General features: G+C 33.0%; 3 protein-coding genes across 5 annotated transcripts; all 3 read right to left on the bottom strand.

Moving 5' to 3' along the window:
* On the bottom strand, positions 677-2,397 carry LOC109346151 (40S ribosomal protein S11). Its single transcript, XM_019585558.1, has 6 exons — positions 2,281-2,397; positions 2,145-2,185; positions 1,944-2,044; positions 1,277-1,421; positions 1,099-1,188; positions 677-992 (listed from the first exon to the last, which is right to left on the bottom strand). The coding sequence occupies exons 1-6, from the start codon at positions 2,290-2,292 to the stop codon at positions 902-904; spliced, it is 480 nt and encodes a 159-aa protein (XP_019441103.1). The 5' UTR covers positions 2,293-2,397; the 3' UTR covers positions 677-901.
* On the bottom strand, positions 4,265-14,838 carry LOC109346112 (large proline-rich protein bag6-like). Of its 3 annotated transcripts, none has more exons than XM_019585494.1 (17): positions 14,675-14,838; positions 13,946-14,238; positions 12,689-12,821; positions 12,321-12,438; positions 11,348-11,428; positions 9,542-9,660; positions 9,388-9,453; positions 8,885-9,037; positions 8,737-8,806; positions 8,471-8,646; positions 8,125-8,289; positions 7,982-8,053; positions 7,778-7,907; positions 7,294-7,683; positions 5,498-5,886; positions 5,044-5,118; positions 4,265-4,472 (listed from the first exon to the last, which is right to left on the bottom strand). In XM_019585494.1, exons 2-17 carry the CDS (start codon positions 13,966-13,968, stop codon positions 4,464-4,466), a joined length of 2,169 nt encoding a protein of 722 aa, XP_019441039.1. In that variant the 5' UTR covers positions 13,969-14,238; positions 14,675-14,838; the 3' UTR covers positions 4,265-4,463. The 3 variants fall into 3 exon arrangements, with proteins under 3 accessions (XP_019441039.1, XP_019441049.1, XP_019441058.1); XM_019585504.1 differs by having other exon boundaries at positions 8,885-9,031; XM_019585513.1 differs by lacking the exon at positions 13,946-14,238 and having other exon boundaries at positions 14,675-14,837.
* Positions 19,458-20,840, bottom strand: LOC109346161. Its single transcript, XM_019585570.1, has 5 exons — positions 20,700-20,840; positions 20,577-20,599; positions 20,375-20,457; positions 19,975-20,038; positions 19,458-19,869 (listed from the first exon to the last, which is right to left on the bottom strand). Exons 1-5 carry the CDS (start codon positions 20,758-20,760, stop codon positions 19,684-19,686), a joined length of 417 nt encoding a protein of 138 aa, XP_019441115.1. The 5' UTR covers positions 20,761-20,840; the 3' UTR covers positions 19,458-19,683.

Raw genomic sequence — 27,640 nt, 5'->3', positions numbered from 1 at the left:
GAAGCTCGGATAGAGAAATCTAGTGTAAGTATGTTTTCATTGAACTAGTACTTCACTAGCACCAACCAATCAACTTTTTCCTCCTGAGTTAATCATAATTTCACTTTCACATATAGTAATAAAAAAATACAATAAAAAATGAGAATCAATTTCATAAACTTAGTGGCTATATCCCTACTAAGAATCCATAACCGACCATAATTTTCATTTATCATTGGGTTTTATGGCAAGTCAAACAACACCAAAGTTATCAAAACAGTAACAACGCATAAGAGTTTGTCTCTTGCCATGATGGTTTTGCTCTAAGCTTCGGACACTGGTGTTCACTAAAGATTTATTCTCATCTGAAAGATTTAATGGACACGAGATTCAAAAGCATCGTGTCCTTATTTGGTTCATATGATATGAGATATTTTCATAGGTAATGAACCAAATGGCCAAAATCAAAAATGGGAAAATTTATGAAGCTTACGAAACTACTAAACTTTTTGTAGTGCAATAAGTAGTGTCAGAGAGATTAAAAGAATTTCGTGGTTCTGGATATTGGACACTTTTCTTCTATGCCCTCGAATCTGCTATGCGTTCAATCATAACCCTCATGAGAGACCAAATATGATGTCTTTTCCATGCTAATGGCTTAATTAAGATTGATAAATATTGAAGAAAAGCAGTAACATAGAGAAACTTGAAAAGCATAGATAACAGTGCGTAGTGTCAAAGTAAACACTACTCGTATTCAAGAACCAAAATGCATAACAAAGTTCTTAATGCTTAGCCACTCATGGAACAGAACTTTAGAAGAAATCCAAAATTTAATCAGAACTTCATATTTATCCCCAACCAGAGAGCAAATCTACTAACTACTAAGGCTTTGCTTCAATAAATAGTAATATATGAAATATCATATTCCAGTAAATGCCTTCTTCGCACCACCAGAAGAGCCAGCTGGGATCACTTTCAGCACGTTGAACCTCACTGTCTTTGAGATTGGTCTACAAAATGGTACAAAAAGGGCAATAAGATATACATATATATATAGCTATATCTACATAAGTGCATAATATATAAAACAATAAGATAGTAAGAGAAAATATTTACCTGCATTGGCCAATGATAACATGATCTCCTTCCTTCACACGGAAGCAAGGCGATACGTGAGCAGGAATATTTGAATGCCTCTTCTCGTACCTAAATAGCATTAGATAACACATTATAACTTCATTTTCTCAGTTAAAATAATACAAAAACTGGACAGCAAATGTAGGACAGAAAATACCTTTGATACTTCTTGATAAAATGAAGATAGTTCCTCCTAACAATAATGGTCCTATTCATCTTAGCACTGTGACAAGTTCCTGATAAGATACGGCCTCGGATAGAAACATTGCCGGTGAAGGGACACTTCTTGTCAATATAGGTTCCTGTAAAGGCATCTAGGGTCAGAAGCAGAAGTGGCCAATATACAAATATAAAGGAAAACACCCAGCAATTTCATATGATCCAGTAGAAAAACACTGATCACAATATAGATATATGTCTCATTCCCATATTAAAATGTTTGTTTAAGAATGTTACAACAAAAAAAAGAAGCCCTCTAAATAGACAATATTTTCAATTCATAATAGTTTAAGAAATGGATGCATATCTTTCACAACCTTCAGAAAATACTTATACTAACAAGTTTGCACACACATTGTAAAATCAACATGAAAAACAAAGATTTACAATGTATTAAATTAAAAACAATGGATGAGAAGATACAACCAAAAGGAGATGGATCACTATATGAAAATGACTATATGACTATAACTACGTTTAAAAACACCCCACATCTTCAAAATTTAAATTTTACTATTAATCAATTGAAAAAATTACATCCAGAACAATAACAATATAGACACACAGAATGACATAAGAGAAATAAATGTGAAAAATTGTAGTACCATCGATGGCTTCCCTAGGGGTCTTAAATCCAAGACCAATGGATTTCCAAAAGCGATTGCCACCTTTTCCAGGCCTCTTTCCCTTTCCAGATTTCTTTGAACTATCAAATTCAGCAAAATTACCAAACTATCATCATGCATTCAAATCATAACAATGAATTGAAAAAATTGAAACATTTTTCTATTCCAATATTATCTTACCTCAGAAACACCTTTGGTTGCTTAAGGAAAGCCTTCTCAGTCTGCGATACATAACAATTTCACAAAAAATAAATGGAAAGAACACAAACAAGACCTAATAAGTATAAATGAAAGTAATAATGGATGTGATGGTTACTTGTTCAGCCATGCTTCAAATTTGTTGCAGAGGAAGGGAAGATTTTCTGTTCCGGAAGCCGCACTCAAGAACCCTAATCACTCATAAGTCACAATGCTTCAAGATATTGATACTTATTTTGTTTGCTTTTTTTTCATTCCAAACTTTCAATTTATGGGCTTACAAAGTGGCCCAAAAGTACAGTGATTTATATCTAAAGCCCATGTTATTTGTAGTGGTAATATTTTTTACATCTTTAGTGAACCATCTATCACCTATTAAAATTTGTTGAGTTTTATATGAAATTCATACACAAAAAAGTTATATTGTGTGTTTTAATAGTATTAAAATGTCTACATCATTAATGCGCAATTTTATTCTCATCTATAATTCATGATTATACATTATTTTTTCAATGATGTACATGTTTTTATGTGGTTGATGCTAAAATTGAGTTTATAGTTAAATGATGACACCACTTGGTATACTTTTGGTTTAATAATGCTTGATGGAAGAATTGTAGATAATCCAATACTAAAGTATGAGGTTAAAATAAGTTTAATAATTTATAAAATTATTTAAAATAATTTAAAATTTGGACCATTAAAGTAGGGAGGATCGGAATGTCTTTGGAAACATGTTTCTTTTGCAGATATTGGAGACTCTAATCAAACTCTTGCGAATGTGTGTGAAAATGGTGTTTGGAGTTTAGTAAATTTGGTCAACCATGTTCCTGTTCTCTTTAAGGAAACGATTGAAGTGATTCTTTTGATGGCTAATGGTGGTTTATATACTGCTTCGAAGGGATATCATTAGCTTATTTCAAGATTTTTTTGGAAAATCAAAACAAGTATTATTGGAGCTGGATTTGGAAGCTCCATGTTCAGTAAAAATTGAGGTTGTTTGTTTGGCTCTGTTGGCATGATTCCCTTTCAACTAAGTCATGTGTAACTGTCCTATTGAGGACCAACTTCATTTCTTTCATTGCCAATGCATTTTTGAAGTTGATTCAAAATTCATGCGACTCTGGAAATCATGGCACTGTGTTTTTTGTGATAGCTTGGCCACTCTAATGGTACAACAACACTACTATCTTTGAGCAAGTTTTCTGGCCAACTCATAGTGCCATGCGTAAACATTCAATAGGTGTGAGTCTCATGTATTTGACTGCCCTTTTTCTATATATTCTACTTTATTTGATGGGACACTACATATTTGCACAATGGTCGTCAACAACAGATGGTTTCATGGGTTCATCAAGTGGGAGGGTGGATCTTCCACTGGGAATCCAAGACCAACCTGCTTTGGCGGAGTTATGAGGACGGGGATTGGTATGCGGTTTCTCATGTTATATCGGTTATACAACAATTCTTCAGGTTGAAATTCTATCTCTTGTATGGGGTTTATGGACAGTCTTGAATGTGGTACAGATTCCGTGTAGGTAGTGAGATTGGCTTATGAAGATGAAAGTAACTTGCAAGAAGCTTGTTACTTGGCTGAAATTAGGAGGCTTTTAAGTCTCTTGGTGTATTTCTCTTGTTCATACTTTGAGGGAAGGAAATCAATGTGCTGACTCTAAATTGGCAGATTTCTGCTCTTGTTTAACAGATACAGTGGGCATGGCTTTCATTAGAAGATAGTTTCTGTTTCTTTTGCATACAATTGGAGATGCTCTTATAAGTCCTAATCTTATGAGTCAAACATAAGTAGTTTATGACATAAGCCAAAAGCTTTCAAGCCATTTACACTTACCTAATTAATTCATCATCTAAATTTATCAAATACTTGCAACTAAATTAACTAACTAATCAATTATAGACTTTCAGCTCCTAGCTCTTCAATTTTCAACCAGCTTTCCATCAAGTCAGAGCCATTACAAGACAGTAATATCATATTAATGTTTCAATTTTAGAAGACATATCAAATGAGGCTTATATTATGACAAATCTAGATTCTAATGCACAATTCTATTTCCATTTGAAGCATATAACTAACCTGATTACCAGAAACAAAATTCCAATGCTCAATATTGTATTGCATGATGATACATTCAAAGAACAGTCTTCTTAAATATTGTTTCCAGATGGAGAAAATCAAAACATGCATAATACATAATATCAAAACCACATCAACAAACCCGCTACCCTGAATTCTGTCTTTTATGATAATCTTCCACAGGCTCATAATGTACATTATCCTCTGCATCACTCCATCTGCATCAAAAAGGCATGTATATTATCCAAAATTGAAATGAAAAACAATGCAAAGCATGCATATCAATCCAACCCAGACTACCACCATTTCATACAAGTACTCATTACTGACACATGCAAGAGAAAGCAATATAATATGTTATATTTAAGGTACATGCTATTTACAGTTTGTAAGTAAATAGAAACAATGACCATGGTCGATAAATTAATGTGTAATTACGAGATAAAGACTGCTAAATAAATATCTGGGTCTGGGATGTTATCCCAAAATCTAACTCAGTCACATTTCAGATTCGTTGGCAAATAAGAGATTCACCCTAATTTATTCTTTCACACTTCAAATCTTGTTTATGGAGATTCACTAGTAAAACGTTAAGACTTACTATCTTTCTATGAAGGCAATTACAAAGTTTTACTGTTCGGTGTATTTATGTGTATACATGCAATGTAGAACTTGACGTGCAATAATATATTATCAGTTATGATGCGATATTACCTTCTGCACTCCATAGGCTGGGATTTTAAAATATTTTTTTTTAAACATCAGTTTACTAAGAAGTAGAAGGAAAACCTTTTGACGTTTTGGATTTGGCAGGCCTTGTTCAGAACCACTCTCTCCGGATGATGTCCCAGCATCATTTTCAACCTGCACAAGTTCCACTTTTAAACTGCTTTATCTTTAAGAAGGGATAGTTAAAGTAGTAAATTTTCACAAATAGATATTTTGTAGTTAATCATGGCAAAAAAAAGAAAAAAGAATATGCAGGAGCATAGTCTAGCCTGATTCTTCTTGCTATGCTACACCTATTCAACAACCTGGGGTAAGGAGGACCCCCTGAGATTTGAACTACGATACAAAAATTGGAATCCCCACTTTCAACTTTTGGGATATTCCAAGTGTACATCAAAGTCCAGAAGTTCTCATGGTGGTTGAGGAGAAGGCCGTAATTAGTGGAAGTGGAGATAAGAGTATAAATTCAAATCATACAATAGAATAAGGAAAGAAAGTAATGAAGCATGCTTACCAAGGTAGAAGAATCTTGAGCCATTTGATCCACTGAAGGATTTCCACCAGACCCTGCTCGTTGAGATATGAGGGGCATGATCTCACGAAGTACATTAGACAAAAATATTCCTTCATCGCTAGCTCTAGGTTCTGCTTCAGGGACATGGGAAGAACCACCTGATGTTGCAGCATGCTCTGAGGTAGAACCTGCAGCTGTTCCTTGAATACTAGAATCTTCAACATGAATTTCTCCACCAGGAAAGAGTGCCCTTAAAAACTGAAGCGCACTGCTTGGTGTCTGGCTCTCAGATTCTTGGTTGTTTTGGGGCCCACCAGCAGACAGAATATTTATATTCACAACACGAGAGTTTGATGGCTCTTGTCTTGTGCTAGGCATTGACACGGATCCTACAGCCAGATCCAATGACAAACTACATATAATCAAATTTGAGTCCTGAAGATATTCTTCCTTTATATATAGCAGAATTTCATATAAGTTGTTGAAATAAGTAAAACCATATAAGTAACCTATGAATGATCACAAAGTGATGGACCGTGAGATTATGAGCAACCTATTGATGCTCACAAAGTGATGGTGTCAGGAAAACCCAAAACCAGAAATGTAGAAATACAAGTAAAATTACTGATATTGATACTTTTATTGATGACACGCTAGTAGAATATAGAAATTAGAAGAAAGTAGGCAAATGTGTAGCTTCTGCTCCTACAGAGAATGATCTCTGCCCCAACTCTAAAACACAAAACTTCCAGAATGACCACCCCCTACTAGCCTTATGCTTATATCTTATAACCTAATCAAACTAACACAAAAGAACTGCCACGATATTAGTATTAACCGCTATTAACTTTAGATACACAACAATAAATATACACCATTAATGATAACTGTCATTAACAATAGTAAAACTCTTATGCCCTTGATTCATACAAAGTTGCTCATAGAAAGATGGAGACTCATACAAAGCCTTTAATTATACCAATAAAAGTTGCACATAGAAAGAATAGGAAAAAAACACATAAAGCTCCTCATAGAAAGAATAGAAAGAAACACATACTAAGTTTTTTTATGCCAATAAAAGTTTTAATTATAAAAAGGTTAAAATACCACAGCAGATGACATTATTCATCTGGAAGCTATCTTTAACAGACAACTGATAACCATAAAGAAGGATAACACATCCATCATAAAGTAAACTCAGACATGGATCCAGCCAAAAATACCACTATAGTTCATCTATGATAGGGAACTAAATTGCTCTTTCATAATCAAGAGTTTTGGGGAAGAATAATATATCACTTGAAGTTGAGACTCGAGTTGTTACCCATGAAAAGGCTTCTATCTATGTGATCCTTGGTATCTTTGAGAAGTGATTATTTCTTTTCAATTCCTATTTTACCGATTTTATCTCTTTTCAGTTTGCTCCATTGGCTAATAAATAAGATAGAACTATTTGAGAAATGAATATTGCTGTATGACTTTATTAATTATTCACATCATTCCACTGAAACAGTTTGTGTAGACTACTCTCAAGTCTCAAATATGCAACAAGCCAAGCAGTAGCCTAAGATAGGAAGAATGCAGCAGCAAGACAAGTAGATCTTCAATTAGCAAACAATAAACACCCATTATCAAAGCAAATTATAAAAAGATAAGTTTTGGCCACATACTATACATACATATCAACAACAACAACAACCAAACCTTAAAAAGTAATGCAATATCAAACTATAATCTTCTAGTAGAAAGAAGCAATCATCAGTGCGAAATGTTGAATTGCCCATTTGTTAAATTACCATTGCTTGCAGAATCAAGCACGCTTTGCCTTTGCAATGTGGATTCAAGAGTTGATTGCTGTGCAGCACGATGCTGACTTGGTGGTTGAGATCGCGGTTCACTATTTGCATGCCCAGATGATACAGGTTGCATTCTCCCAAGAACTGGATAGTAAAACCCCATAGAATTACCAGATTGTTCTAAAGGGAAGCGACCTATGGGACCTGGTAAGGCAGCAACCATGGTTCTAATTGGCACTACCCTTATTCCTGGCTCTCCAGCAATAGATGCATTTGGACGCCTTGAGGTTGACTGATTAACAGAACTTCCACCTTGATGTAGTTGAACTGAAGCAGACTGTGTATCACTGCGCTCTTCTTGATTGGCATTGGGTGTGGTTGTTGATGTACCTAGTATTAAAATTAAGGTTAGCTAGAAGCTAAGAGCATTGTGCAAGAAAACGTGACAAGAACACAGAAAAATGAATGAATAAATGAAGTGTACCTCGTCGTATCTGTATATCAATACGCCTTGGGATAAAACTAGAGCCAAGACCACTACCTAAACTTGAGTTAGACTGTGTAGTGCCAACAGGGACGGCACCAAAGCTTGCTCCGGGTTGAAAAGGAAGAGGCTGAAAGCAAACATTTCAATAAGCAACAGCTGGATAGTTTACATAAGAAATAAGGACAAGAGGACAAGTACAACCTGAACCATGATATGGTTAGGACCAGATGGGGATATAAAAACTGCAGGCCCACCATTAACTACAGCTTCAGACTGTACAGGAGTTAGTAGCATCAATAGAACAATTAAGTAACAAGACGTCAATGATGGGAAATCAAGCCTACCGCTGTTTGACCCAAACGTGTTGTCATTGTTGTGCGGCCAAGCTCAAGCAAAAATGCACCAAGGTTATAAAATAGAACTCCGGTCCTCATAGTCCTAGACTGAATACTTGACCGCAACAAGGAATCAGCTACATTTGCTTGGTTCTCCAGCTGGCTTGCAAGTTGCTGTGTATGTAATGAAATCACAGCAAATTACTATGTTTAGCACAATAAAACAATAATGAAATCTCACAAACAGATACTTGGGGGAAGGCAACAAATAGAGTAAACACTGTTTTCTATCATTGAATAACCAGTCATCAGTTCAAACCATAAGAAAAATATAGAGACATGATTTAGAACGCACAAGTAGACACTCCCCAACTTGTTCAACAATCATTTGTCTACTAGAACACAAAACTTCTGCCAAGGATGCGGGTGATGGGAGCCCTTCTATTGTTGAACCCAACCGCGAAGAAACGGATCCCATTTCTTCAGTCCTATGAGCTTCAGCTGCTTGGCCATTGTTCACCCCTTCTCTGACTGCAAGTAAAATGTGTCCCGTCATTCTAAAAAGTAGCACATGACTAGAGCTAAACAAGGTTAACTGTAAAGTCAACATGACATGCTTACCAATTGCATGAAACTCATGGCTTATATGACTCAGGTATTCGGACAAAGTTGTCAAAGAATCAGGAATGACCTTCAAACACACACACATATGTAAATAAATTGTCTGATTTTTATACTAAAGGGGGGGGGCATGAAATTTAGCACATACAGGAGGCTGCAAAGACCCTGCAGAAGGAGGCCCGAAGACATTTTGCAATCTATCATACAAAATATGCATTCCAGATTGTTCCGATTGAGGGTGAGCTGAGTCTGTTGTGCCACTAGAACCTGAAGTTCTTCCAAGGCCTTGGGAATCCTGCTCCTTCATTCAATCCAGCATATTCAAGGTGCCATGTTAAAGATTTTCAGATGATACACATTAAGAACATCAATATTCTTATAATCTGAAAACACTAACAAAGATACTTTTATTTTATTTTATTAAACAGATTGTTTAACTAAAATGAGGAAAGTTGAGGTACAAAAAATAAGATATCCTAAACAAAGGCAACAAAAGAAAACAGTTATACACACACAAATATCATTGGTGTATGTAGTAGAGCTCTCTAATTCTATGCATTCCAGGTTTCACTCTTGCTGTCTTGCATCATAAATTTGGCATCATGTCACAATAGAAGAACAAATAAACTAACATGTGGAGGCTGAATTTACCCTGACATCAATCCCATCACCGCCACTCATTGGAATTCCAATAGATCCTAGAACAGCAGAAACAACCTGCACAGGAGTGGGATAAATGGTAAGGCAACAATGTACAAAACAACTCCAGAGTCGTGCCTCATTTCTCTTCTAATTTGGAACATACCCTATGAAATTCAGGAGAAATTTCATCTCCTTGAACAGGCACGTTGAAAGTTTCAACAAATACACCAGGGGCTACTTGATTGCTGTGACCATGGCTTGTGCTTGAATTTGGGTCCGGCACTGCAAAATAGATGTTTAGCAGTAAATACTGTATCTCTTTGAGGAAAGCCTTCGTTCGATTGAGGGTGAGGGTACACCATAGAACAAGACAAATAAAGAATCCCATGCCCCTCACCAACAATTCTCTTTTATTTCTTAAAAAGGAAACAATTTTTCAAGTACCATATTAAGACAACTTCCATGATTTTCTGCTCATACAAATTAGGTCTAACCATGAGGAATATTTCCCTGCTCAAATTCTGATACATATTTTGCCAAATTAAACTAATTAAATAATCTAATCCATGCAGGTGCACCTAAGGTAGTGACACTGTAAATGTGTGTTCAGCTGTTAGCAGCTAGCTTCTTTCACAACAGACTAACTACTAACTAAAGTATTAAGCAATGATTATTCTGCTTCTCTAACATTCCCCCCTGAAACCCAGGGTGTGAAGCTAATGACAGAGTGTAGTAAATCCTGTTGTTGTCTGGAACTCTGCAGGTATATGTTTGACTTGAAGAGTTTTGTTCTGAACTTTACCCCTTACAAACTAAAGGCCAAGCTCAATATGCTTAGTTCTTTGATGAAGCAATGGATTATGGGCCATAGCAACTGTGCAGAGATTATCACATAGGATAAGAGGTATATAGTGAGCAAAGTTGAGTTCTGTTACAAAAGAGTGAACCCACATAAACTCCAGAGCAGTCAAGGGTGAGCTTCTGTACCCAGCTTCAGTACTTGACCTGGAAATGGTACTCTGTTTCTTAGACCACCAGGTGATCAAATTAGGCCATGAAAATAGAGAAGCCCCTGGAGTGGACTTCCTGTCATCACAGTCTGATGTCCAATCTGCATCACAGAAACCTTTTAAAGTCAAAGGTTCACTGAGAGAAGATGGTTGCAGGAGGATGCCATGGGTGCTGGTACCATTTAAGTATATGAGAATTCTCTTAACTACATACCATTGTTCCTCAAGAGGAGTGGACAAATACTGGCACACTTTATTCACACAATAGGTGATATCAGGTCTTGTAACAGTAGCATACTGTACAGCACCTACAACAGATAGGATTTTCAAAATAATTTGAGGGAAGGTTCAAATTTATTTTGAAAATCCTTACCAAGACGGGTTATCCATCTAGAACATTCTTACTTGAAAATGATTTAGTACATTAGTTACTACGCACAAAGTTATTGGAATGAAAACTAGGTAAACTGGTTTAGGACGAGATGGACTGGAATCGTAAGCTGTGTTAACACTGGAGGTACTAGATACTTGAGTAGGTAGCAGATCATGGAAGGCATAGAGTCCCTCTTGAGTAAGAAACCATGTAGCCGAACTTGATCAGTACCCTTACCCTGACATTTCACAAAACTGTTAGGGTTAAATTCAAAATATAAGAAATTATCATTGAAGCTCAGCTGTTACCAGCTGGCTTGTTTCGCAACAGCCTAGCTACTAACTAGCAGAAGTATTCAGCAATGCTTATTCTGTTTCTCTAATAAGAAGAGAGGCAAGGTGAGGCTAGCGGCTAAGGTATGCCCCAACCACAAAGACAGGCAATTTTCTGACTTTAACAATGTTCAACAACAAAATAATTGCTACAAAATAAATTTAAAAGGCCCCATCATACATCCTAGTATACAAAGACACATAACTCACAATAATTACAGAAGCATAAGATAAAGTACATAATCACATCAAACCTGAATGATTCAATAAACTTCCAGGTGGTGGTAAACCAGGTTGCCTGACAACCAGATGCAAGGTATGACCATCTTCAACATCTACTTGTGTTAAGAAGAAACCCATGTTGAATAAAGGATAAGGACATAGTTACAAACTTACAAGAAATAAGACCAATTACTAGGAGAATGGCAGTTGGCAGCAACAAAACTGGTTTGCCATAACAATCATGGCTTTTAAAATTAATTAATAGAAGGCTAAACTTAAGTCCAAAACAAGCATGCTTCACTTTTTATCCAATAAATTAATACTAACTCTTGAGGTTCTATTTAATACGCTTGGTAAACTGAAAACAAAGTATAACATGGACAAATATTTTAACTTCCAAATATTTCATTGTAATGGTACAAGAAATTTGGCCACCAACACAAAACTCATTTCCCTATAGAAAATTGACTGTTATCGTTTCTATGTCCCTTCTACCTATCTGTTTTTCTTTCCTGGACCATTTTGCCCCATAATCTCAAACATTCGATGAGGTGTTTTACGGGAAAAAAAATATACCAGATGAATGTAGTAAGGATTATATATAATTTTCCATGCACATACAACAACAGCAAGCCCTTTGCCACTAGGCATGGTTGACTACATGGATCAAATAACACCAAATGTTCTATAGTAAATGGAGGAAATTATACATACAAGTAAGAAGAAGTTCTATCAAAATGTAAGAAGAAATGACTACAAAGGCTAAAGGAAAAGCATCCTACATTCCTACTGACCAAGTTAAAGGAACACAGAGTGAACAAAGTAGAAAGGAGACACCAATATATTTGATATTTTTTTGTACCATGGTAACTAGGACAAATCTTTTCTTCGTGACCGTTTAATGGGAAAGTTGAGAACTCTGTTAATCTAACATGTAGAAAATGCCACATTATCTTCCTTTTGAAGTCCTTTACCACAAATTAGAAAGATAAAGATAAAGGATACGGTAAGCAGACAAGAGTTGATCATCCTTTAGAACTTTCCCTTGGCAAATTAAGCGCTGTTGCTCTGATAACACTCCAGTTACAGACGCAATCTGTTCTTTCAGAGCAGGAACTGGCATCTGCAGAACAGATAAAATGGTTGATGGAGGAGCAAAAGGATAGATTTTAACTATGTTGCTACTTAAATGCAATATACGGACCTAATGATCAAGATAACATGAAACTAATAAATCTTTTTAACAAACTGGTTAACATATTCTATTTGAAGGGAACAAAAAGCGAGATTATATACATGGAAATAAAAAAAGTATACCTTAGAAATTCAAAAAAAACAAGGGTGAAGAGGACTATAGGAAGTCACAGAATTACCTGTTTATCCACTCTGAGGGTGTAAGTTTGTGAGTCCAATGTTTTTATCTTTATCTCAATAGTGGGTTCTGAGCTTTCGGTGCCACTATGGCTATGGATCTTTTCAGTAGCCTTACTTCCCATTCTCCACAAACTACCCAATACCAATAAAATGAAAGAAAAAAAATCAGAAACTATTAGCAGTTTGTTGGTATTTCTTTTTCTCCTATGATATAAGGAGATTATTGAGCAAATCATGTGAAACAATTAAACAATGCAAAGCAAAGGAACATATAGTGCCATATTCTGTCGGTTTGGCTTTTCATATCTAGTTCAATCAATTTGAAACTCCTAGTTTTACCCAGCAAGCAGTCCAGTGCATGAGGCTCCCACCTAACTTTACCCCACGCCAAAACGAAAAAAACATTGTTTCTCTTGTATCAATATCATTATCATGGAACAAATATCATCTAATGTTTTTATGGTTTCTATTAAGACAAGCCAACTCCAATTTGGTTAGCTGGTATAAAAATGGAAAGCAGTAACTGTTCAAATGGCAGAGCAATTGAGCAAGCAGCCATATATGGTGAACATTGATTGTGATGCAACAACAGATGAGTCACTAACCCAGATGAATAGAAATTTCATATGGGAAGTTAATTTCATTAAAAATAGATGACATTGAGAAATAAATGCATGTTAGAAGCTTTTCCATAACATTGTAGCAGCTAGGAGCAGTGTACAATTGGTGAATCAGGCAGATACAGTCAAGAAATGATCGCAAGGGACTTAATTAGTTCAGTTGAAAATGCAGGCACGAGATTGCATTTTAGATTTACACCTTAATCTTCTCATATCAGGCAATAAACATGTCAGCAACCAACATCAGAAAGTGCAAAAGCTCAAATCAGAGTACATGATTAGGGAAGGTCAACTAGCTAAGTACAATATTGGTTAATTTAGTGCTTTAACATTGCCTGTATTAATAATAGCATTAAGAAATCTCAGCATGGATGTTGTAGTGTAAATAATGATAACTGACAAAACAGAAGCATGATCTTAGCACTGAAACCAGCCGGAAAAAGAGGACACTATAGCAATAATGATGCTTTCGTATTATCTGTTGAATTTGTTATCAAGTCTATGGTAGATTGAAATTTTAATACATTTAAAATTATAAAAAATTAATCCCACAAACTTTCCGGGAAGGATGACACATTAAGAAAGCTTCCTATATCACATTTTCAACCTGTTTCTTATCAGTAAATAAAAGTGAACCTGTCAACTATATTTCCTCTCATGGTAAATGAAAGGCATTAAACAATTTCTCATCTCCATAAAGAATAAACTATATTCAAAGCCAATGGATGGTAAGCATTTGTATCTTCATAGATCACTCAACGTGCCACAAAATAAGACTGGCGCCAATATCAGTTTGTCGCTTCCTTTTCTTAAGGGAGGGAAAAAACTACTTTATAGCTATAGTTCTTGAATATCCAGAAACTGATGCAGCAACATAGTTTCAGTAAACTTTACACGTGTGAGACCAGAATCGCATTTTGATGACGCATCTAGCAAAACAAAAAAATATATGTAGCATTTTCCAAAAACATAAATTTTTTTGGGATTCTATAAGCTAAACCAAACATGCACTAAGCCAGGAACAATGCAACGTGCAAATTTCCCTAACATGTATGATTAAGAAGTAAACCATATGTGAACAGAGTTCGTGTAGTTCATTTCGCTCTCTCTTATGCACTAACATTGTTCAAGGACGCATAAAATGATGTATGATTAAAACCTAGTTGTGAAGAACATTGATGTATATAATAAATAACAGCAGATACAATACAAACCTTAGGTCAAATATTCAGCGAATCAGAAACGATAAAACAGAAAACAATTACAACTACAATAATGATGGTGATGCAAAAGCAAAATCAGAATAGAAAACAGAAACAGAAAGCGTGAAGATAATTGAATAGCGCAAGAGTAAGGGGAATCTACCTGAGAGAGAAGATGATAAAGTGAAGAATTAGGGATTGAAATTGGTTTGGGTGTTGCAACAAGCAATTCAAGCTTTCACCGCTGAGTTTCTCGCGCACACAGATTTTCACATGCGCACGGAAGAGAGCATATAGTTCTATCTTGCAACTTGTAGCACTGGATTATTACCCTCTTCCTATTTTCTATTCCACTATTGTACTTACTCGCATTTTAGCACGAGTTTGTAGACTAATTTTTTAACTTTATATGATGATGATATTTTATTTAATGAAAGTTTAAATAAAATAATGCAATATTGATATAATATCAATTTTTATATCTATCCTAAGAGAAAATAGTTTATGCATATAAGAGCTTTTAATATTTTCAGCATCAATCATCATTTCTATATTTATAAGATTGATATGATGAATGTATTATTAATAGTGTATAAAACTTTATAATGATATACATATATATATATATTACTTCAGCCGGAAAAAATGTAAATATATATTAATTTTTCATTTTAAATGATAATTAATGTTTTCTGAATTTTTTTAATATTATTATCAATAAGATATTATGATTGTATTTCAAAAAAAAAATCATGAATAGTGATAGATAATAATAATAATACATTCATCTGAATTTTGCAGGTGTGGTATATTACTGTTTTCTGAGGAAATTTTTTGTTACAATTAATGTTGTAATTTCAAATCTTTTAATTAGTATATGTAGGTGGCTTTTGTTTCCTTTTAGTTCCTTGAATAACTAATTATTATTCTAAATAATAATATATTCATCTGAATTTAAAAATGTAGCATGTTAAGCAGCTATCTATACAATTCTTTTGTCAACTAACAAGCTATTACTGATTTAAGATTATGTCATGATAATTAAAAAGTTAATGGTTCAATTTTTTAGAGTAACATTTGTCAAGAGGAATAAATACAAATTTTAAAGGGGTTACTTTCTTACTCATTTGGTGAAAAGATATACTTAATAATACAAAAATATATAAGATAGTCTACTACTTTTATATAAATCAATCACCTCCTAATTATATTGCTTACATAAGTTGTCAATTTTATAAACTTGTTTGCTTGAAAAAGTTAGATGAGAGGAAAGAAAGTTTTTTTTTGGTTATAGAGGAAGGAAAGTTGATGGTAGGAATAGTAATAAAAATTGGGTAATTTTATTAATTATTTTGGTACGAGAGAAAATAAATAAATATAATGTATATAATAATAATACAAATAACATAAATATCCTTATTGAAGAGATTCAGATATCTTACTTTTACTTGATATATTTTATAAGTAAATTTATTTTGATATATATTATTAAAAATAAAACTCATGTTAAATATTAATTAAAAAATAATTTTTCCCATGTGCCCACCCACCCTCAGCTCATAATTCATAAAATATAAAATGTGTTATAAATATGTGTACAAGCCACCAACCATGATTGTTTATCACATATAATAATTTTATGAAACTAATTTGGTTTGTCATTGTTTTCATCGTATATGACCAATAAAAACTTGTTATAACGCTTTCCCACAACTTTGTTTTTTTTGTTTCACGCATGTATCTCGTACTAAAGAAATAATCTTGTTCGAACCGACAAAATTACAAATACGTGGGTTAACTCTTTGATTCTTTATCACATGCGTCTCATTACTTATTAGGTAGATTTACGAATTACCAGAGGAGGCATCATTCTTCTTTTATCACAGATTATTGTTGATAAATTCAGCTCAAATTCAAAGAGTTGAGAATGAATGAGGATAGAAATTTCTGATGCACATTCCCATGCCCATTACTCATAGGACTTGAACAAGGATCTCTCCATTAATAGAGAGATAAGTAGTTATTCTTCCTCATATTTTTAATAGCAAAAAAATGATTTCATAATAAATAAAAGAACAAAAGTGTCATTTTGTATTATATTTTATATATTATTATAAGGTACTTATTTCTCCTTTGATAGAGATGATCATTCCTCTGTGCTTAACTTGTTCAAAGCCCATGCAAGTGAACCATAAGTCATCATCACACAGAAAAATAATATACATGCTGCGTTCAATTATAACCTAGTATAAATTTTGGTAGCCAATTCTTCAAATATTCTGAATTTGAGCTTCCATGTTTTAGGCCATATCTACAATATATATCAATGGTAGCTGCATTGGTCAAATACATAGTATATAGTACAGTGCAAGCCATCAAGACACAAGATTTTGTTGGTGTGGTTGTATTTTCTAAAGAAAATGATATAAAAGGTAACATGACTATAAGAAGTTATCAGAACATGTTTTCTCTTTTTGTGGAAAGTTTAATTTTGCTAAAAGTATTCCCTGAAGGACTAGCAGGGGCCGCAGCACCACCAATATGCAGGCAAATTTGTTACACTGTTGATTCTATGCTGCTGAAGGACAACATTACATTATAAATGGTCCTAAAATTTTGGCACCATCCATTCTTGGAGGGATTATCATTTCTTATTGTTTTTTATTTCCTCCAACTACATGTTTGGTTTGGATCTTTTTCTTCTTATAGGTTTATAAAAAAAAATTTATAGTTTGTTTAATAACCAACTTGTTTACTAGAAAAAATATAAACCAATAAAAAGAAGCAGAAAGTAACATGTAAAAAAAGATAGTCATTTTAAGATCATAATGTCATATTTTATAATGAAAACCTAAAAATACAATTTATATTAAATACATCTTAGGACTATATAGGCAATAGTTGCATATGACACTTGTCTAGGAATGGCAACAGGACGGATTGGGGTCGGGTTTGCACATACTCAAACTCGAAATTCAAAACTCGAGCCCGAGCTCAAACTTAACGGAGTTGAAAATAAAAATATCATACCCGAACCCGGAAAAAACCCGAAAATGATAAAGTATTAAGGAAAATATGATATTATTTTCGTGTAATTTTTCTCTAACATTTCTATTTTCTCTTGTATTATTTCATTTATTTTATGTTAGAAAATCCAATAGTATGTAAAGTAAAATTAGAAATTAAAAACAATTGGTAAATGATAGAAATTTCAATTTTAAATTGAATTATCTTACTTCAGGGCGAGTTCGTGTCTTTGCTATATCAAACCCGAACCCGACGGATAAAACCCGAACCCAATCATATTGAGTTTTTCTCATTAAATTCGAGTTTGATTTGGGCAGATACCCATGAATTCAGTTTGGATGGGTACCCACGGGTTCGATTTTTATTGTCATCCACACTTGCCTCAACCTAAATGTGCCTTCTTTTTTGTTGTGGTCCAGCGGAATCTGTGCACTGAGGTGGGCTACAACAGTGCCCATAGTGATCAAACATCTAACATGTGAGCCCACATGTATGAATGACCCTTCATACTATAGCATTCAATGTGTGAAACATGCTGGGCCCAACTGTTGGGTGCAACCACACAACAGGGCCCTACTCAATCAATATCTCATACCTGTTCAACAATGTATGCACAATCACTTGACTTATATATCAGCAAGTGATGATGTAAGACACTACTAGATTCTCAAGATAATAAAAAGTCAAAGGTTTGATTCATGGGAGCGACATTTCTTGAGAGAGACAATCACAAACCTCAAAAAAATTAGTTTTTTTATCCAAAAAGGTGAAAAAAATACACATAGTACTACAAAAAATCATTGTATTTATATTGTCACTATATCTTCTATTATTCATATTTAATAATAATTAACTTTTAAATATAAGTAATACATATAAATGTCGAATGATTGATTGTATACAAATATTTACAGTGACAATGTATATATTAAATTTAAAAACAATGTTGCATTTTTTGGGACAAATTATATTAAAATACAACCATTGACTTTAAATATAAATGTAATACATATACATTTTTAATGTAAATATTTATACACAATCACAATAAAGTTGTAGGAGTTGCCCCCACAATCATCCCAATCCTCTCTATCTTTCTTCAATGCAAGGACAGGGCAAGGTCCCCCACTGTCATAGAAGAGTGTACGTAGTAAAGAATTGGTAATTTCACTCCACATTATTTCCATGTGTGCACAATTAATTTGAAGGGTGCAACTTACTCTATAGACGGGTAAAGGGTATGTAGTCAGAAAAAAACAATTTCATACCAATCAACTTTATGTATATATTTTATTATTATTTGATTACAGTTGAATTGAGTTCATTTCACATAAACAATATGGAAGACGTGTTTCTTAAATTGCTTACACTAGTTGATGAAATGCCTTTGTAGGTCGTTTGAATTGTGTTATGCATGGAAAATTTTGAGGTGAGCAATATATATAAATGGTTGGTCTATGAAAAGGACACATGGACAAAGCTTATGTAAATAAGTTACCAACTGTTAATTTTCTTATTTCTCATAAAAACTATACAACTGAGTTGGGTTTGTCTTTACTCAACCCCAAATCTAAAATTCAAAACTCGAATTCGAATTAAATAGGGTTAAAAATAATAATATTATTCTCTAATCCGTCGGATTTTGGGCAACCCCTTTAATAGGAACCTTCCCAAAACATGTATTTATATATATATATATATGATATTGTAATTTTATATATATTAATCGGTTTAAGGTAGGATTCGATTTTATATATATTAATTTTATATATATCAAATTCAATCACATCATGTTTTTCCTATTAAATTCGGACGACATCAACAGATTCAATTTTAATTGTCATCCCTGACTAAGAAAACTCAAGACAAATCCCTAGACTATGACTTAAGAAGCTAAGAGAAGGTGAGCTCATCATGACTTAATCATAAAAAGATAAGTTCTTAAAAATATATATCATAATAATCAATAAAGGTGGTAACATATATATAATGTACAAATCATTCCTAAGCCTAAAAAAACTGCAGCATTTCTGTAATGCTGTCTAACTTTCTTCCATCACTATATTTCATATTTTATTTATCCTAAGATATAATATATGTAATAAATCAATCTTTGTCTGTTTTTATAGTTGGTAATCCCTAGACTCAGTTGTGTATAGGAGGCTTTCTCCTCGCTGGAGAATAGTCCATCTCAGTTATGTTTTCAAGGTCAGGATATTGCTCTTTGTGTTGGTGATCTTCATCATGCTTGGAAATAGTACTAAACTTGTTTACTTTTCTTTCATTTGCTTCTACCAAGGGTTGAACCTCATTTCCTCCTTTATTCACGTTCTGTCCATTGAACATATATATAAAATTATATAGAGGACACAGAAGAAATTCCAAGGTTTACATTTGAGTTGAAAAAAGAATAATTTTTTTAATATTTCAACCAACCTTTGAAATGGGGTAGGTAGTAGAAACTGGAGTGGTAACAAGTTTCCTATTCTTTATGTTTCCTGCAGCAACATAAGAAAATTTAAGATGCTTAATACTAGTGATTTATATAGTACAGTAGAGAGGTTATTAGTTAATAGTAGTGCTAACTTAATTTCTTGCATGAAGCTTAGTCATGTATTCTACAAAGTTTTAGACCAGAAACAAAGAGAACGATAATAAAGGAATACAAATTATCGTTTGTGAGGTTATGATTAATATTGCATGTTTTGTAAGGAGAGAAACAAAGAAAAAAATCCTAAATAAAAACTAATGATGTTTAGGTCTGTGTTGTCTAGGTCCATAATAATCTTCATGAATGCTTTGTAATTGGTGGTTTGATTTTTTTGAGACTCTAGAGACTCTTTTCTTCAAGGTACCTTTGCAGAGAATAGCTTCCTCATCATCACTATTACTTGTTTTTAACACAGCACTTTCCCCATTCTGCACACAGAAGTAAACTTCTGTATTAACATCCACATAAATATGAAAGCATATAATGAAGGTTGAAATTTAAAAAAAAATGATTACATAGATTAAACTTCAAAGTAATAACCACTTACATAATGTTTCTGTGGCTGAATTCCTGCACAAAAATAAGGAAGATTTAGAAATATTTCCAAAAAATAAGAAGGCCTAATTGACTGAAGTAGTGAAGTGCTTGTTTAAAATATATTATTAGTTACCTTGAGCTTTTATAATGAGGAGTGACAAAAGCAGAAGAGAAACTACAAAAGAAGGCCTCATTTGAATAAAAATCTTGTGAAGTAGAAAGTAAGTACTTTGAATCCTCAAGCAAAATGAATTAAATTTTCTTCAGGTCTTTCTTTTTTTGTGTGAAGATGGATGGCTCATGGTTCTTTATCATATATATAGAGAGAGGCATAAGGGTCCACTTACATTATTGAATTTCAACTTAAACTCAAAGTTGGTGTTTTTCTTGTTTTAAAATTTTCTTGTCTTCTGACACACCTCAAAGTGGCACTCTGTGTCAAAGGAAATTACTAATTAATTAATCATTTGAACCCCCAAATCCCAATCATTTAAGCACAGATTTTGGGTATTAAAAAGGTTTTGAAGCTAAATGATCATATGAAATAGTGTGCTAACAAAAATTATATTTTTAGTCACCTTATTAGAACATTCACTGCCTTAATAAACAATTAGTTAAAAGTAAAGATTAAAGGTAATATAAAAATGTTAGTAAGTAATATTAAAAATATTACTTTTTAGTTTTAAAATATTCTTTTTATTTATGTGACAATTTTTAATTGGTCGAGACATGGAATTGACACATGTGATTTCTATCCGATCTACATTATAATAGTTATCTTGATAATTTCAATCACTTAATCCTGATAATCCCTCCCAAGCATGTCATAGAGTAATATTATTATTGGTTTACATGTTACAAGCATGTCATTTTTTTGGTAGTGTAAAATGATTTTACACGAGATATATCATTACTCTACTCTACTATTCTATTTCTTTGTTTCTCATTAATGCACGCTTCCAAGTTTGTAAATCTGCATGATGCCAGCCTTTTGTTCTGTCTAGTTCATTTTTGTGCAACAAAGAGTACAAGACCAAGTGTTTTCCCTATGTTCATTTCTTCATTTTATAATTAGACAATGTCTCTTCTAAAAGACAACACCATGGATTTGTGCTCATTTTCAAGCTTCTAGACATGTCTCATTACTAAAATGAAGAAAACTCAACCCAAAAGACTAGTCTATTAGATAGGAGAACTTCATGCATAATTTAAATACTATATTAAGTTTGTTATTATATTCAATATGAGACTACTAACAACTTGCTCTAACAACCTAGGCAGAAGTCAAATTTTACATTAATACACTTTATCATAACTACCTACCAACGCTCCTATAACTATATATAGCTATGTATATAGTGAAGTAATCCTATTTTCGTGATTAATCATATTGATCTTTTTATGAATAAGAATATATTGTTCCATGTCAATGTTCATTCAGTTCTGGAAGAAGAAAAATTAGTGGGGCATCTTGTTAAGTATAGTCTTTACTTTCCTTAGATAGAAAAATTCTATACCACTAGAGAACAGAAAAAAAAAAGTTATGAAACTTTATCACATGTAAATTAAACAACAGTAAAATTATCCTATCTTCATGATTAATCGTATCAGTCTTCTGTGAATAAGAACATTGTGTTCCATTTCTATATTATTCACTGCTGGAAGAAGAAATTAAGGGTGTGTGTCTTACTTTTCTTGGATAGAACTTCTGAGATTGTAGAAAGTGTGATCAAAAGTAGGGCCGGAAACGAGCCGAACCAGAGTTCAGCTCGGTTCAGCTCGATAATGATTGGTTCGGCTCAAAACTCGACTCAAATTCGATACGAGTTATTATTTTAACTCGAGTTCGGCTCGGTTAAAGTTCGCGAACTGTTCGGTTCAGTTTGAATAGTTCATTTGGATAACTCAAATAATTAATTAAATTTTGAAAAAATACTTCAAAAAAGTTTTATATATATAAAAATATAATCTTGTTTATATATAATAATAATAAATATAAAAAATAATGTATGGTTCATATATATATATATATATATCGAGTGAGCTCATGAACCAAACGAGTCGAAATATATCCAACTCAAGTTCGGCTCGTTTATTTAACAAGCTCAATTTCCAGCTCATTTGGTTCATGAACCAAGTTTATCGAGCTAAATAATGAATCGAGTTTCGAACGAATACCGGGTTGGTTCGGTTTATTGTCAGCCATAATCACAAGTGCCACAATTAGTTAAGTATACTTAAATCCACTAATAAGTATCATAATTTGATTTAATTAACTTTGACCCCTCAAGAACAATAGTTCGACTCGTGTGAGTGACATTTGTTAGAAAGGATAACCACGAATCCCGAAAGAGATTAATTCATTACCAAAAAAATGAAAAAATACTCTTGGTAATATAAAAAAAATTAACTTTGATATCTCGTCAAATTAAGTGGAACGTACCATAACTCATTGACAAGTGTTTCATTCTACAAGTAGTGTTGTTGTAGATCATAGACTCTTTATTCTTAAGTAAGGTATGAAAAGTCATAATTTTTGGCCTTAATAAGTAATCTCTTATCCTACTCTCAAAATCAATAACTTAACTTATATCAATAAAAATGGATATGTTTGAAATTTATGAACCCAGTGAATTTAACAATGATGTAGAGATTTTGATCCTCCAATTGGGAAAACTTAATTGTGACTCCAGAGTTCTACACAATGTGTATTTCGTTTCATAGGAAGTGAAGGGATGGACCAGTCCACGTGGACGTCGACATCTGAGTGTGAAGTGGGCCCATAATGAACACGTGGGAACCACGTGGTGCTGCATTTCCTGTCATGTGGGATTGAAAGGAAAATGTAATGTTCCCACCTACATGTAAATGTTTTCAACTACAAAATAAGTCTTGACCTCACAGTAAATATAAACTTAAATGGTTAATATTTTGGTACTTTTCTTTTTAGATTTCTTTGGGTATATTACTCAAATGGTTATTTGTCTTGAGTATTGACTTAAATATGGATTAAGATGAGCACTTCTTGGATTTTGAGTTTAGAATAATTGATTCTTGAGAAACAGCGGGTTAATGCTTTAGTTTTATTGGAATTCTAGATAGTATCATGCTGTTACGTGCGTTTTGTCTCTGTACCGCACCAAAATATATAGATGTTTTATCTGAAAGAGAATGAATATTGTCTCGTTAAATTATTTAATTTTGAAATATAAAATATGGTTCTTTGGTGAAGGAAATATAAAATATTTTCATAATTTTATAAGTATTTACATTGATGTACGGTATGATATATCTCAACTGGTAAAAAAAAAGGTCCTAGATACTCCTTCTACAGTGGGAAATGATTATTTATTTCAAATTTTCACACCTGCTTATACTTGTATACTAGAAAATATGTTTGAAATTGTATTTTCTCTTGTTGTAATATCTTGAAAAGAGTCAAGCAAAAAATATACAAGTAGTAACATTGTTATGTTGAAACACTGTTGTTTTGGTAAAAGTAAACAGCAAACTAACACTGTTGTTGTAATATCTTCATCATGAGTCGAATATAGTAATATTTATTGGCTATGAGCCTATGACTTAATGTAGCCCTTAATACAACAGTTAACTAATATAATTCGCCTATTTTTTAATACTACAGTTTAATTTCACATTAGGGAACGTGGAACAGCTTCAAAATTAAGATATTCTACCCAAAAACATTGATTCAAGTGATACATGCTTAATTTCCTTTAAGCAAGGTCTAGAGTTCAAGTCTTATAGATAAAAAAATGTCCGCCGGGAAAGTAAGTCCCATATACCTATAGATGTTCCCAACTCGGACAGAGTCGCCTCCAGTATGAGGATACATGTGAGAAATCAACAAAAAAAAATTGAAGAGATTGTAAATATTTTATTTCTTTTAGCTAGTTAGAATTTCTTTTTAGAAAACATAAGTCCGACAATGGAACGTTACTTTTGAGTCTAATAATTTGGAATGCCTAACAATTGGAGAGTGAAGAGTGTATGCACCTTTCTTTGTCTCTCTTTTCTTTTTCAGTTTTATAAAAAACAAAATCTCGATACTCGATTTCTGATTATGTGCTTCTTTATAAGATCCTACTACCCTGTCATGTTTATTTAATTTATTATTTTAGTATAGGAGTTTCACTTTATATATTATATATGCAGCTATACACTTATACTTATACATTTGGTGTTTATGTTATGCAAAGAGGTAAATACTAGTTTCAGTTTGGGAATAAAGTCTTAATTTGTATTTATATTTTATAGATCAAAATATTGGTTTATTTACATAACCGGTTTTGAAAAGCTGAATGGAGGCTAAAAAGCTTGCCAAAGGGCTAATAAATTAATTTCATTATACCAAAATGAATTTCATCACCAATATCATTAACTAGCTACTATTTTATGTTGAACTATTTCAATAAAAAACTTCTATGATCCATTTTTTGATGCTGTAAATTTAATTCAAGACATACATAATTTAGTTAAGATATAGACGACAATTGGATACTATTAATTTTTGGGTAATTAAGGTGTTAATCATTTTAAATTCTTAAGACATTATGTATACTATTAATATATAGATACTTCTTTAACCAATAATGGCTACTTGTTAGACTAATTTTTCATGTGTGTGTGAATAGAGGGTTGGAAATTAAAATAGATCTCATCTTAATGAGATGATGGAGCTTATTTTGCTACATTCTTGGAGTCTTATCAACGTCCACTTCCCTTTCTTTTCTTTTTCTCTAGTTGCTTGGTTGAGGAACCCTTTAAATTGTATACTTCCTTGCTATTGATAGGGATTTAGTGAATATGAGTACCACTTGTTCTCCTGTTTTTTCTTTATCTCTATATTAATATTCTTATTGGTGATAAAAAAAACGATAGCAAGCAAAATGAGAAAACAAGAGAGGAGGCAGCTAGAGCCTAAAGTCCCACACTCATAAAGTTGAAATGCTAGTCATCAACCAACATTAGAATCACTGATTTTGTACACATCTAATATTCATGCAAAGTCATGCATGTGGAGAGGGAGGGCTTTGAACTTTTTGTGAGTTTGTCCCTTCACGGTTTTTTCAATATTAGCTCAAGTCCCAAAAGTCCTATGTGTTCTTACATACGTTATTATAAGAACAAATATCTAATCTCTTGTCTCCAGAAATCCCATCTCTTTCTGTTTCTATCAAATAAATTTACATTAAGTAATATAATTTTGTTTTTGTAATTTTTTATTTAATTAAATCACATATTTTAATTAGTATGAGATATAAATAAGTACATAAAACTAAATGAGATCTCTATTCCATTAGTACATATTGCAGAGATATATGCACTATATATTTGCCTCCATATCCTTCTCGATTCAATTGTTATATTTCCCATCCGTCCCATACCTTTGTGTTGTGACCCCTCAAATGGAGTCACTATTTGTGACCACTCAATTTGCTAGAATCACATGTTCTTGTCCACATTGCGTTAACACATGGGCGAGAACATTATCCCATTAAAGCCTCATATGTTGACAATTAAATTATTGTATGGCCTTAGATAATTGATCATAGATCAATATCAATATAACAACCCGTCTAGTATGTGTAAAAAAAGGAATTAGTATTATCTTACTATTGGCCAAGACCATTAATTTTAAAGCATGCAATAATTTCTCCTATATTGAATAAAGACCCCCTTCTATAATGGTGGATATATTATTGGGTTCAGTTTTGTGTTTATATATAGAGGGGTTAGTAAATAATACTCCAATATGAATACGACTTAAGTGATTAGACTTCATTCCTAACCCTTCAAAAAGCTTATTGTTCACGTGAATGACAATACTTTGCTTTAGGTTTAGTTCTTTCCGCAAGTCTCTCCGCTTTCTATATATAGCACGAGAATAGATATGCATGACTATTGGCTAAGAGATCAAAGAGCCGGGATGCATAGTCTTATGCTAATATGGTTCTAAATATATTACATTATTTATCATGCATTAATAAGGTGAACTTCGATTCAACGGTAAGTTCCGAAGACGGCATCTCCTCATATTAATGCAAAACTGTATATATTTACCATCCCTAGCTAGACTAATCCACTAGGTGAGAGCTTGAAGGTCATAGTTTAGGATGATGCAATAATTTATGAGAGAGGAGTACATGATTGTGTTGTGTTCAGTGTTTCTAAGCAGTTATCTTAATGTCTCCTTTTCCTTTGTATAACAATGTTGGTGACGGAGTGAGTGGTTATGCTATTACTCCCACACTCAGATAAGGTGGTACAGTACCCATAAGGGAGTGCTATCAAAGGACAAGTACTGTATTTGTAGAGAGAAATTAATAGTTATCATACTAAAAGTAAATCTATTAAGGACATGTCCCTTACATAGAAGCATGTTCAACCAGATGAACGATTATCTTTGAACATGATTAAAATGTATCTCTTAGCCCAAGATAATTGGGAAGAAGGTGAGTTTTAATTCTAATATCATGTTAAAGTTTCATCTTAAAACTAATTGACAATAAAATAAATAACCTAACAAGTATTTAGTCATGCCTAAAAAATGAGATAGATGATGTGAGTTTTACTTCCTAATTTAACAAAACGAGTCATTCAGATTAAGAGTGTATTGATATAAATCATGTGAAAGGTGGTCCAACCTCCTTGGATTACATACTTAAAGAAAGATGATGGAGAGTTGGCCGAAATGGGCACTAAATACTTTTCGGGAAATCTCCTCCAAATCACTAGTATGGCTATCGAAATCATGAGCATCAGCATGTAGGTTCCAGATCCAAGTAGTAGTATCAGGTCCCTTAGCTATTGTTCTTGAGAAATGACCGGGTTTTGCCCATTCCTCGAAAACTATTTAATTTCAAGCAATCAGTATCGAGTTTTTTTGGAAGACGATAACAATATTAATGAGTACTTAGTTGAAACTTCAATTTATGAAAATAATTACTTATTTGTTATAATATTAGACTGTTTTACTTGTATCTTATTTCATTTTCAATAAAACCAAAATAAATGATAGAAATGTGTTTGGGAAAGTTGATGTGTGTATGAATA

This window comes from Lupinus angustifolius, chromosome LG01, assembly GCF_001865875.1.
Source record: "Lupinus angustifolius cultivar Tanjil chromosome LG01, LupAngTanjil_v1.0, whole genome shotgun sequence".
Classification (NCBI taxonomy): domain Eukaryota; kingdom Viridiplantae; phylum Streptophyta; class Magnoliopsida; order Fabales; family Fabaceae; genus Lupinus; species Lupinus angustifolius.
The sequence above is the reverse complement of the archived record's forward strand: the minus strand, read 5'-3'. Positions and strand labels throughout refer to the sequence as shown.

Coding starts and splice junctions, on each gene's coding strand:
- LOC109346151 (XM_019585558.1), bottom strand. Junction 2,045..2,144: donor CAACCAAAGGTGTTTCTGAG/GTAAGATAATAT, acceptor TGAATTTGATAG/TTCAAAGAAATCTGGAAAGG. Junction 1,189..1,276: donor TTTATCAAGAAGTATCAAAG/GTATTTTCTGTC, acceptor AATGCTATTTAG/GTACGAGAAGAGGCATTCAA.
- LOC109346112 (XM_019585494.1), bottom strand. CDS start 13,968: ATGAGAGGAAATATAGTTGACAG. Junction 11,429..12,320: donor TCAACTCTTGTCTGCTTACC/GTATCCTTTATC, acceptor TAACACAAGTAG/ATGTTGAAGATGGTCATACC. Junction 8,647..8,736: donor CCATGAGTTTCATGCAATTG/GTAAGCATGTCA, acceptor TTTTACTTGCAG/TCAGAGAAGGGGTGAACAAT.
- LOC109346161 (XM_019585570.1), bottom strand. CDS start 20,760: ATGAGGCCTTCTTTTGTAGTTTCTCTTCTGCTTTTGTCACTCCTCATT. Junction 20,600..20,699: donor CCTCATTATAAAAGCTCAAG/GTAACTAATAAT, acceptor ATTTTTGTGCAG/GAATTCAGCCACAGAAACAT. Junction 19,870..19,974: donor CTACCTACCCCATTTCAAAG/GTTGGTTGAAAT, acceptor TTCAATGGACAG/AACGTGAATAAAGGAGGAAA.